The 16,024-nt window shown below is 46.2% G+C and overlaps 2 protein-coding genes and 1 non-coding gene across 4 annotated transcripts in view; 2 read left to right on the top strand and 1 right to left on the bottom strand.

Moving 5' to 3' along the window:
* The window catches only part of LOC119970127 (ints3 and nabp interacting protein), a 78,738-nt gene extending 75,383 nt beyond the window's left edge, over nt 1-3,355 (top strand). For both annotated transcript variants that reach the window (XM_038804194.1, XM_038804191.1), the window contains one exon: nt 3,085-3,355. In XM_038804194.1, the coding sequence (XP_038660122.1) occupies nt 3,085-3,194 (110 nt within the window). In that variant the 3' untranslated portion in view covers nt 3,195-3,355. The remainder of the gene's footprint in view (nt 1-3,084) is intronic.
* Nucleotides 1-16,024, bottom strand: part of snx30 (sorting nexin family member 30) — a 216,699-nt gene that overhangs the window by 132,409 nt on the left and 68,266 nt on the right. The gene's annotated exons all lie outside the window — the stretch shown is intronic.
* trnaa-ugc lies at nt 1,171-1,243 on the top strand. Its single transcript has one exon. It is a non-coding gene; the product is annotated as a tRNA-Ala (tRNA).

The raw sequence follows: 16,024 nt of genomic DNA, 5'->3' as shown, positions 1-16,024 counted from the left end.
TAAGAGGATCTGTCTCCTGAATCAGGCTGGTGCATTAGACACCCAGCGCTAGTCACCTCTCAGAATGAAGACAGTTTTGAGGGAGCATTAGGGCTACCGAAGCAATTGTCGATGCAAAGTAAAATGCATTCAAAATTCATCCCCAAAAGTAATAAACGTTTTAAACAAGTTGCTAGGCAGGTAATAGGTGGAAACAAAGGTTGAGGTTGTTCAGAATACAGTGAAATGATGGTCAAGGCTACTGATGTGTGCGTTCACAATTCTCATCTTCATAAACCTGACTCAATACAAACTCTGTGGCCCATGGTCTAACTCACACCAAGTCCTATTCACCCATTCCCCCTGTGCTAGATTTACTTTGGGTCCAGAAATGCCTCCGTTTTAAAACTATCATTGTTTTCAAATCCTGGCCCTTGCTCCCTCCTTATCTCTGTCACCTTCTCCAGCCCCGACAGCCCTCCGAGATCAACTTGAGTATCTCCTATATCACCAGGTTAGCTTAGCAGGCAAAGATTAGGCGGATAATGTGGGACAATTTGGGCTTGTCCATGTTGGCAGGTCGAATAGAAAAGGAGCATATGGGCAGCACGGTGAGCTAGTGGTTAGCACAACCGCCTCACGGCGCTGAGGTCCCAGGTTCGATCCCGGCTCTGGGTCACTGTCCGTGTGGAGTTTGCACATTCTCCCCATGTTTGCGTGAGTTTCGCCCCCACAACCCAAAAATGTGCACAGTAGGTGGATTGGCCACGCTAAATTGCCCCTTAATTAGAAAAAATAATTGGCTAATCTAAATTTTTTAAAAAAAGAAAAGGAGCATATTCCTTCAATGGAGAGAGGTTGCAGAACTCGGCGGTACAGAGGGATCTGGGTGCCCTGGTACAAAATAATCACTAAAAAGTCAGCATACAGGTACAGCAAGTGATTAGGAAGACAAATGGAATGTTGGTGTTTATTGCAAGGGGAATGGAATATAAAAGTAGGGAGGATTTGCTACAGTTGTACCAGGTGTTGGTGAGACTACATCTGGAGCCCTGTGTACGGTTTTGCTCTCCTTATTTAAGAAAGGACATAACTGCATTTGAAGCGGTTCAGAGAATGTTCACTTGACTGATACCTGGGATGGGGAGTGATGGTTATCTTATGAGGAAAAATCGGTCAGTCTGGGCCTAGGGGGAATTAGCTCAAGTGGTAGAGTGCTCGCTTTGCATGTGAGAGGTAGTGGGATCGATACCCACATTCTCCACTTTGATTTTATCTCAGTCTCTGTGGTTAGCGCGCTCGGCTGTTATATGAAAGGTTGGTGGTTCGAGAGCACCAAGGGACAGTGTTTATTGGTCATGCTAAATTGCTCTTAGTGTCCAAAAAGGTTGAGTGGGGTTACTGGGTTATAGGGTGGGGTTGGGTAGGATGCTCTTTCCAGTGGCTGGTGCAGACTCGATGGGCTGAATGGCCTCCTTCTGCACTGTAAATTCTATGTATCCAATAGAGTTTAGAAGATTGAGAGGTGATCTTAAAGAGACATATCAGATCCGGAAGGGACGTGACAGGGTGGATGCTGAAAGGCTGATTCCTCTTGTGGGAGAGACTAGAACTAGGGGAAGCCATTTAAAAATCAGGGCCTCCCATTCAAGACTGAGCTGAGGAGATTTTCCATCTCTTAAAGGGTTGATCACCTTTGGAACTCCCTTTCCTGGAGTGGTGGAGGCAGGGGCATTCAACATTTTTAAGGTAGAGATAGATGGATTTTTGACCAACAATGGAGTCAAACGGTATTGGGAATAGGCAGCAATGTATAATTGAGGCCACCAGTAGATCAGCCATGATCTTATTGAATGGTGTAACAGGCCCAATGGACTAAATGGCCTATTCTTCTCCTGATTCACACGTTTGTATGTTCCTCTTTCACCACTCCATATTGGCGGTCATACCTTGAGCTGCCTGGGCCCCAATGCTTTAGAATTCGATTCCTAAATCTCTGCCTCTCACTTTCCTGCTTTAAGATGCTCCTTAAATCCTATCTCCTGATCCCAATATCTCCTTGCATGTTTCAGTGTTAAAAGATTTAACCTGATAATATCCCTGCGTTGTCTTCATCTCTTCCCGCACCTAGTGACGCATCAAGGCAGACTTAAGATCATAGAATTTACAGTGCCGATGGAGGCCATTGGGCCCTTGAGTCTGCACTGGCCCTTGGAAAGTGCACCCAACTTAAGCCCACACCTCCACCCTATCCCCATAACTCAGTTACTTCACCTAACCCTTTTTGGACACTAAGGGGCAATTTAGCGTGACCAATCCACCGAACCTGCACATCTTTGCCAGTCTGTTGCTGGGGGCTTACAGCTTGAGGGGCGCACTCCACATCAAGCGTGGTTGACCAGGAGTCTGATGTACCATCAACTGGACTCGAGTCGTGAAGAAGTTCCATATATCAGGCTTTAATCAACTAGTTGTGTGCCCGGCAGTCGACTTACAGAGAAAGGCCGACTGCCGGGTCCTACGGGTTCTTATACCCCGCCTCGTAGGCGGGACTACTTGCCTCTCGGCCAATGGGTGAGCAGTCACATGACTAGCCTCAACCAATCAGCAGAGAGGCACATGACCGACCTGATCCAATGGGCAGCGAGTGCTCTGCACCAATGGCAGATAGGTACCGTAAACCTCCTAGACATACCACCACAGAGTCTTTCCCTCTTACCACCAGCCATTGGTCTGTATGAAAGGATGTGCAGGTTGACACACTCAACCTGTTTGGCCGCCTTGTGGTCGAACCTTCCTTGCCCATCATTTCCTGGGGTGGGATTCAAACTCAACCCACTGCACCACAAGACCCCCGTAAATTCTTGCGCAGCGCCTTGAAACATTTTTACGATGCTAAAGGCACCATATATGCAAGGCTTCTCAGTGTTACAAAGCAATTATGATTTTATGGGAGAACCAAAGAAATTCTTTCCGGATGTATTGATCGTTTCATCTACCCAAATGCATCATCCACCGCTTCTCATCTTCTATCATTGTCACTCGCTGAGCTTCCTCGAGTGTTCATCAGTGGTAAAGTCTTCCAATTTATTTATCTTTGTGTAGGTGATGAGGAGAGACAGTTACTGGAGGTCCGCTGTGTGATCGAGTTCGGAACTTGTGCCACCACCTGTTTCAATAACTACAAAACCTCAGTGTTTAAGCCCACAATCTAACGCAAAACCTTTAGAATATGACTGACTTGGAAATAATTGGCCCAGCCTTCATTCATTTGGATATCATTGTTCTAGTAAAACGCTGGGATGCCCGAAGCAAGAGCTGAGTGGAATGTAAAGCTTATCGCCTGAGTTATTAAAATATTTCCTCATTCATCTAACTCTGTCACTTGCCTATCTGTATGAAACAATACACGCTATTATATGCCAGGTCATCGTAACATTTAGCTCAGGGTCCGAATTAGAAAGATGTTTTGTTTCAGTTAACTCCAAATTTAGTTCCCTAATAATTTTTTTTTTTAAATTTAGAGTACCCAATTAATTTTTTCCAATTAAGGGGCAATTTAGCGTGGCCAATCCACCTAGCTTGCACATTTTTTTGGGTTGTGGGGGTGAAACCCACGCAGACACGGGGAGAATGTGCAAACTCCGCACGGACAGTGACCCAGAGCCGGGATCGAACCTGGGACCTCGGCGCCGTGAGACTGCAGTGCTAACCCAGTGCGCCACCGTGCCGTCAGCAACAATAATTCATACTGTATGAGTAGACAGTGCTGATTGGTTAGCAAGTGGACTTGAGGGGCTGAATGGTCTTCTCCTAATTCTATGTTCCTGTGTCTCCTCCTGTGCTTGTTTTTAATTTGTTACTCCTCAGAACTGTGGAATTCATTCATCCCCCCGGCTTTTTCCAGCGGTGTAGGCATCTTGCCATTGGCTGCCTGGCAGGATCTTCTGGATTCCCGAGCAATGAGCGATGTGTCTATGCTAATTTCCATAGAACCATAGAATCCCCTACCGTGCAGAAGGAGACCATTCGGTCCATCAAATCTGCACCGACCCTCTGAAAGATCACCCTAACTAGACATACCTCCCCATCCTATCCTAAGAACCACTTAACATGATCTACACATCCCTGGACACCAAAGGACAATTTAAGTATGGTCAATCCACCTGACCTGCACATCTTTGGACCGTGGGAGGAAACCGGAGCTCCCGGAAGAAACCCACGCAGACACGGGGAGAAAGTCCAAACTCCGCACAGTCACCCGAGGCCGGAATTGAACCCGGGTCCCTGGTGCAGTGAGGCAGCGGTGCTAACCTTGCCGCCCTCATATGAGATTGGAGCATTTAACAGAGCAGAATGAACGTCTGCATTGTCCATTCTCAAATAGAGAAACACAAAGCAGCCATAGAATCTGTTGTGGTTAATTTATAGGTCCCACTGTCCTTATTGCAGTTAAGTAGAATTTATTGAATTATTTCTATTGGAAAGAGCCTGAAGGTACATGGGAGTGTTTTGGAGATACTTTGGTGAATTTGTCAGTATTGCCATGTCCTCACAGGGATGGTGAAGGCATCTGGGGACTAGTAGGTGACCTGTTCACGCGAAGGCTACAATGGGATAGTGGTGGCAGTGCCTCTGGGTCTGCAGCACCATATGGAGACAGAGCAGAGGCTGTGGAGGGGACTCGCTCTGCAAGATGTCCTCTGCCAACTTGGGGTGAGATTCTTCCATGGTCCCTGACAGTGACAGCTGTCTGGCAGGCCCACCAGTGCCAGATGAGGGAGAGCTGGGAGTTGAGCAGGGGCAGAAGACCACAAGATACAGGAGCAGAATTAGGCCATTCGGCCCATCGAATCTGCTCCACCATTCTATCGTTGCTGATACATTTCTCATTCCCATTCTCCTGCCTTCTCTCTGTAACCCCTGATAATCAAGAACCTATCTATCTCTGTCTTAAAGACACTCAGTAATTTGGCCCCACAGCATTCTGAGTTCCACAGATTCACCACCCTCTGGCTGAAGAAATTGCTCCTCATCTCAGTTTTAAAGGATCGTCCGTTCAGTCTGAAGCTGAAGATAGGTACTTGCTATATTGTCTTTCAATGTTCTCAGCTATGTTGGATGTCACGGGTTCCATCACAGTCACAATGTGGGGAACTTTTCCTCCTTAGGGTTGCTCCTCACAACTTCTACTCTGTTTCCCTGTAAGGGCCATTTTGTCCTGCAAGAGGGCTGAATCAGTGATTGTACTGCACCGTGTGTGGCTGACGTGCCTGTTACACCTGGAGGACGCGTGAGCTGAGGGCCGATAGCACTGGTGATGTGTGAGGGTGAGCTGGAGAATGTGTGTGGGTCCTAAGTGTTGGGGAGTGCAGCTGGGTGAGTGATGGGGCTATGGTGTAGATGTGAGGTGTAGATATGGTAGATGTGAGGACACATTCACAGCCGGTGACCCTGGAGATATCTGCCATCCTCCAACTCTGCCTCCTTGCACCTCCCAAGTTTTATGCTTCAGCATTAGAGGCCGTGCCTTCAGCTGCCTGGCTCCTATGCTCTGGAATCCCCTCCGTTAACCTCTCTCTCCTCCTTTGAATCCTACCTCTTTAAGCAAAACTTTGGTCACTTGTCTTAATATCGGGTAACGCTGATCGGTGTCAACATCTGTGCTTCTTTTATTGGTTCACGGGATGTGGGCGTCATGGTGGTGCAGTGGTTAGCACTGCTGCTTCACGGCGTTGAGGACCAGGGTTCGATCCCAGCCCCGGGTCACAGTTCATGTGGAGTTTGCACATTCTCCCTGAGTCTGCGTGGGTCTCACCCCCACAACCCAAAAAGATGTGCAGGGTAGGTGGATTGGCCACACTAAATTGCCCCTTAATTGAATAAAAAAAGAATTGGATACTCTAAATTTATGAAAAAAAAGATCCACAGGATGTGGGTGTCACTGGCTAAGCCAACATTGATTGCCCATCCCTAATTGCCCTTGAGGTGATGGGTGAGTTGTCTTCTTGAACCGCTGCAATTGCTGAGATGTTGGTACACCTATATTGCTGTTAGGGAGGGAGTTCCAGGATTTTGCCCAGCGACAGTGAACGAATGGCGATAGATTTCCAAGTCAGGGTGATGAATGAATTGGAGGAGAAACATCAGACGGTGGGTGTCCCAGGTATCTGCTGCTCTTGATGTTTCTAGATGGTTGTTGTTGTGGGTTTGGAAGGTGCTGCCCAAGGATGCAAATGCGAGGTGATACATTTTGGAAGATCCAATTCAAGAGCAAACTATACGGTAAATGAAAAAGTCCTGGGGAAAATCGATGTACAGAGAGATCTGGGTGTTCAGGTCCATTGTACCCTGAAGGTGGCTGCGCAGGTCGATAGAGTGGTCAAGAAGGCATACAGCATGCTTTCCTTCATCGGAAGGGGTATTGAGTACAAGAGTTGGCAGGTCATGTAACAGTTGTATAAGACTTTGGTTCGGCCACATTTGGAATGCTGGGTACAGTTCTGGTCGCCACATTACCAAAAGGATGTGGATGCTTTGGAGAAGGTACAGAGGAGGTTCATCAGGATGTTGCCTGGTATGGAGAGCGCTAGCTATGAAGAGAGGTTGAGTAGATTAGGATTATTTTCATTAGAAAGACAGAGGTTGAGGGGGGACCTCATTGAGGTCTACAAAATCATGAGTGGTATAGACAGGGTGGATAGCAAGAAGCTTTTTCCCAGAGTGAGGGACTCAATTACTAGGGGTCACGAGTTCAAAGTGAGAGGGGAAAAGTTTAAGGGAGATATGCATGGAAAGTTCTTTACAGAGGGTGGTGGGTGCCTGGAATGCATTGCCGGCGGAGGTGGTAGAGGTGGGCAGGATAGCATCATTTAAGATGTATCTAGACAGATATATGAATGGGCGGGGAGCAGTGGGATACAGATCCTTAGAAAATAGGCGAAAGTTTTAGACAGAGGACCTGGATCGGCGCAGGCTTGGAGGGCCGAAGGGCCTATTCCTGTGCTGTAATTTTTCTTTGAACCTTGGTGAGTTGCTGCAGTGCATCTTGTAGATGGGACACACGGCTGCCACTCTTTGACAGTGGTGGAGGGATTGAATGTTTGTGGATGGGGTGCTAATCAAGCGGGCTGCTTTGTCCTGGATGGTGTCGATCTTCCTGAGTGTTCTTGGAGCAGCACTCATCCAAGCAAGTTGAGGTCATATTCCTTAATTGTGCCTTGTTGATGGCGGACAGGGTTTGGACAGTCAGGAGGTGAGTTACTTGCCAGAGGATTCCTAACCTCTGATCTGCTCTTGTAGCCACAGTGTTCATACAGCTAGTCCAGTTCTGTTTCTAATATTTGGAAATGGCACAGGGTGGTTTATTCACCTTAATTAAAAGGCAGATTAGTTAATTTAGGGACGATGAATTTGCCGAGAAAGGTTAGGGACAAGGATTAAGGAATAAAAGGGCTCAGCAGTTCAGTCTCTGGTCAATGGCAACACCCAGGGTGTGATAGTGGAGGATTCAACGATGGAAATGCCACTGAATGTCAAGGGCCCATGGTTAAAGTCCCTCTTGTTGGAGACGGTCATTGCCTGGCACTTGTGTGGTACGAATGTTATTTGTTACTTGTCAGTCGAAATTTGGATGTTGTCCAGGTCTTGCTGCATTTTGACATGGATTGTTTTGAAGTGATTATGCTACTGTGAAACAATGTGGAATATGTTACTGTAAAAAAGGTACTGTACAGATGCAAGCTTTTGTTCAATAGAATCATAAAATCCCTACAGTGCAGAAGGGGACCATTCGGCCCATCAGATCTGCACCATTGGAGAGCATCTACTAGGCCTACCCCCCCCCCCCCCCCCCAGCCTATCCCATAACCTCATCTAACCTTTTTTGGACACTCAGGGACAATTTAGCATGGCCAATCCACTTAATCTGTACATTTTTGGACTGCACATACTGCGTCCATTTCTGATCACCAAAATAATGAGCATCATTCAATCACTAGAGACAGCACAGAGAATCATAGAATCCCTAAGGTGCAGACGGCCATTTGGCCCATCGAGTCTGCACCGACCCTGAAAGAGCATTCTGTCTAGGCCCACACCTCTGCCCTATTTCTGTCACCCCACCTAACCTTTGGTCACTAAGGGGCTATTTTATCATGGCCAATCCACCTAACCTGCACGTCTTTGGACTGTGGAAAGAAACCCACGCAGACACGGGGAGAAAGTGCAAACTCTGCACAGTTTGTGTCAACCAAGGCCGGAATTGAACCCGGGTCCCTGGCGCTGTGAGGCAGCAGTGCTAACCACTGTGCTACCCTGCACAAGTATGTTTCGCACTATCCAGGATATGAGCTGTGAGGAAGGAGTACACAGACCTGGGTGTTAGGGCCCAGTAAAGCAGAAAACAAGAGGAAATTCCCGGAGAATGAGAAACGATGATCCTCGGGGTTTTCCCACAGTACGGATCGGGATGTCAACAGCTCCAGGATTGTGCTGGAGTCTACAGGAATTAAAGATGAATCTCCCAGGCCCGATCGCAAGCAAAACCTAGGAGAAGAATCATGAATAAAAATGTGCTTCTATTCTACTTTCCTTTCAACTCTTTAGTTTAATTCTTATAAAAATGTTGGAGATGGGGTGGGTGCTGGTAAAAGGGTCACCTGACAGGTCGGGGTAGGTGGAGGCAGTGGTCATTTACAGAAACGTCCGGAAAGAAATCCAGAGCTCACAACCCAAAATTCGGGGAGGATTTCTCGCAGCATTGCGTGGCCCTGGTAAGAGTGAATGTGTGTGCCAAGGGGGAGCGGGAGCTGGTTTAGCACACTGGGCTAAATTGCTGGCTTTTAAAGCAGACCAAGGCAGGCCAGCAGCACGGTTCAATTCCCGTACCAGCCTCCCTGAACAGGCGCCGGAATGTGGCAACTAGGGGCTTTTCACAGTAAGTTCATTTGAAGCCTACTTGTGACAATAAGCGATTTTCATTTTTCATTTCATATTGCACAGGTTTGCAAATGGAAGCAATTTATTCAGTGAGTTCATATATTCTTTGTTTAAATACCTTTCCTCAGATTGGAGTTTTGTAACATGTTTCCACTGGTACAGAACGTCTGCAATCCTCCATATCTCTTATATCCACACTTTAGACAGATATTGTATTGCTGTACTGCCTCGCTACTGTTCCATCTTCTCTGCCTTGTAACTCACATGATATTCCCATTCACATATGCCTCACGATATAAACAAAACCATCAGAATCTAAATATACAATATTGTACAGTTGGCGTAAATTCCTCTCCTTGAATACGAACGAACGTTTGCAAGTTGACCAAGGCAGTGAGGTTACATTGGGTTGGATGAGCTCTTCCTTCATTTCCCCATGAGATTTAATGAGTTTGATCAAGGCAGTGACCAAATGGATTATACCTCTTATCTTAAAGGATTCCTGGCCATCTGTCAATCCACACTTTATGGTTCAACCATTGAATGCTCCTGGTCAGATGTTGACAGCTCCTGTATTTCGAGTGGACAACCGTGTGCGATATCATGAAAATACAAAGTCTTTTAATTGGACTTTTTTTTTTTAGGTTTTAATTACCCCGAATCTGAGTTTAACAAAATGTGAAATCAACCATGGGCAAGAATATGCTCTTTACAATCATAAATAACAAAATATTTGTCAGAGCAAAAAGAAACATTGGGAAGTACACAACAGAAGAAAAACTTGCATTTATCAGGCACCTTTCACAACCCTAGGATGTGCCAAAGCACTTGACAACCAATGAAGTACTTTTGAAACGTGGGCACTGTTGTAATGTAGGGAAATGCGGCAGGCAATTTGTGCACAGCAAGCTCCCACAAACAGCCATGCGATATTGACCAGATAATTTATTTTCAAGTGACCTTACAGCAAAATAGAAAAGAAATAAATGACTTTAATAAATATATAAAACTGTCGTTACAAAGCACAATGTGAAAAGGATTGGAAAAGGAGTGCCTCATTCTCCACCGTCATCTGTTTGCAAGGTACAACGGAGGTACATTGTTAAGATTAAGAAATGCACAAGGAATTCATTGTATGGGCTGCTTTGAGAATGTGATAAGTGTTACAATAAACACAAACTCGCTCAGTACACCGAGCAGGCAAATTGGCTGTGTCCATCACATTGTGCAAATGTTTGATGTTGGTTGGTTTTATCAAGTGCAATTCAAAATTCTGGAATCTATCCTTCATTGGGAGGAAGCAGTAAGAATTGATAAGAGGATTTGTGGAATCCGATAATGCAGGAGGCCATTTGAATCCTCGGAACCTGTGTTGGGTTTTTGAATGAGTTATAACACGGAGAACCTCTCCCCGGCTCTTTCCCCATATCCCACCAAACATTCTCCCTTCCCTGTGTCCAATTCCCTTTTGAAAATTACCATTGCCCTCCAGATCAAAGCTCAGAGTAAATGCCTTTCTCCTCAAGACTTTCTTTTGTCAATTATCTTAAATCTGTGCCCCCACTCCCACTCTTAAACTGCGGGCTGGATTCTCCGTCCGCTGGATCCTCCGTTTCACCGGCAGCGCACTCATGCCCGCGGATTTCCCAACGGCGTGGGGACGCCCACAATGGGAAACCCCATTGGCCGGCTGCCGGGACAGAGAATCACGTTGCCGGCGGGGGCACCCTCCCCACCAGAAACCGGTGCGGCGGGATGGAGAATCCCACCCAGCTTCTCCCTATCCATACAGAATTTGGACCACCTCTATTAAATTTCCCCATAGCCTTGTCTGTTCTAAGATGAACAAACCCAGGTTCTCCAGGTAACTGAAATCCCTCATTCCTGGAACCATTATAGTAAATCTCCTCTGCGCCCTCTCCAAGGCCTTCCTAAAGCACGGTGCCTGCAATTGGGGCACAGTACTTCAGCTGAGGCCTAAGCAATTCATAGGTGATCAGGTTGAAGCCCAAGATCAGAGGGCTCATTCCTGCCACTGAAGTGGGACCATTTCATTCAGGTAGATGGTTTTGAGGTTGACTGCGTGCCCCGAGGGGGACATTTGTTCAGATGTTCGAGTACCTGGAGAATGGTTGAAAGCAAAATTTAAGGTTCATTTGGGATACTTAAGCCCATCCACCCAGTCGAATAACCCACCAACAACCACTGCTTAGACACACGTTCGAATTGCAACTTGGGCACGGTAGCGCAATGTGTCAGTGACCAGAAAAATGTCCACGTGGACAGAAGTGCCTTCAAGGTGAATTGGTGAAACTTTTTGAAATTTAACAGGCGGCTGTCAGAGGAATACTTGCTCACAAGGGGGAAGGATGATTTAATTTAGCACTAAGTATTTTTATTTTTAACTAGTTAATTTGTAGCATCAAACAAGCTTTGGAAAAACCACCTGCAGTTTGAAGCATACTCGGTCACGGCTGCAGTTGAAGGGCAGCACGCTTGCACAGTGGTTAGCACTGTTGCTTCACAGCTCTAGGGTCCCAGGTTCGATTCTCGGCTTGGGTCAATGTCTGGGTGGAGACTGTACGCTCTCCCCGTGTCTGTGTGGATTTCCTCCGGGTGCTCCGATTTCCTCCCACAAGCCCCGAAAGACGTGCTGTTCGGTAATTTGGACATGTTTGTGTACCCGAACAGGCGCCGGAATGTGGCGACTAGGGGATTTTCACAGTATAAATGTACGCCTACTTGTGACAAAATCTTATTATGTGTGGAAATGATACTTCGGAAACTGCAATTAAAAGCTCTGGTTTCCCATTTTTAGTATTGTGCTGGGGTACATTAGAAAGAACACGCAACATGGCGAGGAACACACTGGACACGTCATATGGATTTATTTTTGAATAATACCATTCCCAGCAACCCCAGTTCACAAGACCCCTGTCGAGTTGGGAAGGGTGGGGGGGTCAATGAGATCTAATGAACAAATGAAATGCCAGTACCAGTCACGCAGGTAACACCACATGGAGCAGTGACCTGGGCAGTTCCCCGCTTACGAAGTAGAAAACTGTCCAGTATTGAAACTCCCCTGCTGTTACGCAAAATAGCTGTGTACAATTCGGCTTGTTGACCAGGCTACAAGCTCCAATTAGCAAAATTACAATCTATGATGGAATTCTAAAGGGGAACACGAGAAACGTGGTGAGGAAAAAAAATAGGTTTAATAATCATGTACCCAAGTGAAAAGACAAAGGTTTTACAATAAATTGAGTTAACACAAAGTACGAACGTTTTCTATTGGTGTCTCTCTCTTACTCATAGAATCACAGAATGACACAGTACAGAAGGAGGCCACTCGGCCCATCGTGCTCGTTGAACTCTTTGGAAGAGCTGGCCAATTTAGTCCCACTTACCCCCATAGCCCTGTCATGGTTTCCCTGTTTTTTAAGTATTTATCAAATTCTCTTTGAAAAGTTAGTGAATCCACTTTCACCATCCACAAATCTCACATTAGAATTTTAGATTTAGGTACAGTTGACTTTAATGAGGTGAGACTGAGACAGTCCACAGTAAACTGGGAAAATCTGCGCATGGGTAAAACAACTGAAGAACAGTGGAAGGTGTTTAAGGAAACATTTTTTTTTCTTCTAAATTTAGAGTACCCAATTAATTTTTTCCAATTAAGGGGCAATTTAGCATGGCCAATCCACCTACCCTGCACATCTTTGGGTTGTGGGGGTGAAACCCACGCAAACACGGGGAGAATGTGCAAACTCCACACGGACAGTGACCCAGGGCCGGGATCGAACCTGGGACAACGGCGCCGTGAGGCACAGGGCTAACCCACTGCACCACTGTGCTGCCCATTTAAGGAAACATTTAACGCCACACAGAACCAGTTTATACCCCTGAGGGGGAAATGCTCCATTACACAGAAAAAGCAGACAACGAAAGGGATAAATCACAGCATAAAACGGAAAAGGTGGACAAAACTGGAAAACAACAGCAGAGATCCTATTGAATGGGAAAGATACAAAGACCAGCAACGAGCCACAAAGCAGCTTGTAAGAGCTATTAAAGCAGATGATGGAAGGAAACCTGCAAAGGACATTAAAGAAGAAGTTTTAGAGTTTCTTAAAGGGAAAGTGGGCGGCCAGGAGCAATGATGGCCCGCTAAAGACTGAAAGTGGGGATATCAGTGACTATGGAATCATGGCAGACGTGTTGGATAATTAATAAATAAAAGCAAATTACTGCGGATGCTGGAATATGAAACGAAAGGGAAAATGCTGGAAAATCTAAAGCAAGTCTGGCAGCATCTGTAGGGACAGAAAAGAGCTAACGTTTCGAGTCCGATGACTCTTTGTCAAAGTGTTGAATAATTACTTTGCCTTAGTATTTACAGTAGAAACGGAGGATAGCTTGCCGGAGGTCCCCTCGGGGACGAGGGCTAAATAAAATTAATCTAAGCAAAACATTGATAATGAGGAAATTAATGGAACTAAAAAGTGACAAATTTTCAAGGCCTGATGATTTAATAATAATAATCTTTATTGTCACAAGTAGGCTGACATCAACACTGCAATGAAGTTACTGTGAAAATCCCCGAGTCGCCACATTCCGGAGCCTGTTCGGGTACACGGACGGAGAATTCAGAATGTCCAATTCACCTAACATTTCCATCCGAGAGTGTTAAAGGAAGTAGGGGAGCACATTGTAGATGCCCTAACTATAATCTTTCAGAGTTGTCTGGATTCAGGAGTCATCCCTCTGGATTGGAAAATTGCTCATGTCACTCGGCTTTTTCTGAAGGCCGAAAGAGGAAAACCAGGGATGGGGTAACTGAACACAGTTAACCAGGGTAGCCAGCATTCATGATCATGCCTAACAAACCTCATTGAATCTTTTGAAGAGTTGACTATGGTAGTGGGCAGGGGAAATGTCTATGGATGTTGCTTATATGGATTTCCAGAAGGCATTTGATAAAGACCCACATAAGAGCCTAAGGTAGAAGCCCTTGGGATAGAGGGCAAATTATTGACATGGATGGGAAATTGGTTGAATGGCAAGTAGGGCTCAAATTGGCAGGATGTGACTAGTGGTGTCCCACAGGGATCTGTGTTAGGGCTTCAATTGTTCACATTCATTAATGATTTGATTAATGGCATAGTAAGTTATATATCCAAATTTGCTGATTACACTTGCTGATTTATAGCGAGGCGGCATGTGGGAGACTTGGCCCTCCTGAACCTTCTATTTTATCACTGGGCGGCAAGCACAGAGAGGGTGGGGGGCTGTGTAAGGGAGCCGGAGGCAGACTGGGTGCGAATGGAGGAGACCTCCTGTAGGAGCCCTGTGATAGTGGCCAGCTGAAGGGCGAGGATAGACACCACATTTGGGATGTGGAAGGAAGGCAGAGGGACACTGAGAGTAGAGGACATCAAACTGGCAACCCTCATGGAATTCACAGAGAGACACCAACTCCTGAAAGGGAACGAGCTTAGGTAGCTGCAGTCGGGTGACTTTCTCCGCAAGGCGAGGGATTTGTGTTCTCTCCTGTGGTGGCCCTCCTCCCCACTCCTCCTCTCTTCGTCATAAGCTCCCCTACTTCCAGGTGACGTGCCCTGCCCCCCCCCCCGGTGGTTGTGAACAATCAGTGATGAGGATTGTGAATTTATTCCACGTCGTGGAATCGGGCATGGCTCCATCGCGCTCCCCAAGACCCTGGACATGGCCTTGAAGGCCATCCAGAACTCCATGCATCTGGGGCAGGAGCAGGACACTGCTGTAAAAATATAAAATAGTACTGGGACTGCAGCTATGGTGACAGCAAGGGGCTGTTAATATGTTGAAGACTTTGATCAGATCACCATGTAACTTTCTAAATTCTAGAGAAAACATGTCTTAAATTGTATAATCTCTCCTCATAATTTAACCCCTTAAGTCCAGGTATCATTCTTGTAAACTACATTTATTTTGTATTTTGTTACTATTTCCGTTGTTGTCGGATTGCCATTTAGATGTAAAACTCTGTTTTTCTAATTCCAAATGCCAATAAAAATATGGAATACGAGGACGCAGAAGTTAAGCTGCAGCTTTACAAACCCTGGTTACACCCCACTTGGAGGGGCTACCACACTCTGGGAAGGATATTTTGGTCTTGGAGGTAGTGCAACGTAGTTTACAAGAATGATACCTGGACTTTGGGGTTAAATTATGAGGAGAGATTATACAAATTAAGACATGTTTTCTCTAGAATTTAGACGTTTACGTGGTGATCTGATCAAAGTCTTCAAAACATTAACAGGAAAGGACAGGGTAGATAAAGATAAACTGTTTCCACTGTTTCGAGATTCAACATGGACTACCATGCACCTCAAAGTTACTTCATTGGACAGGCGGCATGGTGGTTAGCGCTGCTGCCTCACGGCGTTGAGGTCCCGGGTTCGATCCCGGCTCTGGGTCACTGTCTGTGTAGAGTTTGCACATTCTCCCCGAGTCTGCATGGGACTCACCCCCACAACCCAAAAATACGGGGCAGCACGGTAGCATGTTGGTTAGCATAAATGCTTCACAGCTCCAGGGTCCCAGGTTCGATTCCTGGCTGGGTCACTGTCTGTGCGGAGTCTGCACGTCCTCCCCGTGTGTGCGTGGGTTTCCTCCGGGTGCTCCGGTTTCCTCCCACAGTCCAAAGATGTGCGGGTTAGGTGGATTGGCCATGCTAAAATTGCCCGTAGTGTCCTAAAAAGTAAGGTTAAGGGGGAGTTGTTGGGTTACGGGTATAGGGTGGATACGTGAGTTTGAGTAGGGTGATCATTGCTCGGCACAACATCGAGGGCCGAAGGGCCTGTTCTGTGCTGTACTGTAAAAAAAAAGAGGACATAGTCTAAAATTAGGGCCAGACCATTCAGGAAAGATGTTAAAAAGCACTTCTATACACAAAGGGTGGTAGAGGTTTGGAACTGTCTCCCACAAATTATGCTGTTAACTTTAAATCTGAGATAGATTTTTGTTAGCGAAGGTATTAAGGGATATGGGCCAAAAGCGGGGATATGGAGCAGCCATGATCTCATTGAATGGCGGAGCAGGCTTGAGGGGCTGAATGGCCTAC

The sequence above is a fragment of the Scyliorhinus canicula genome, chromosome 8 (genome assembly GCF_902713615.1).
Source record: "Scyliorhinus canicula chromosome 8, sScyCan1.1, whole genome shotgun sequence".
NCBI classification, from domain to species: domain Eukaryota; kingdom Metazoa; phylum Chordata; class Chondrichthyes; order Carcharhiniformes; family Scyliorhinidae; genus Scyliorhinus; species Scyliorhinus canicula.
The sequence above is the reverse complement of the archived record's forward strand: the minus strand, read 5'-3'. Positions and strand labels throughout refer to the sequence as shown.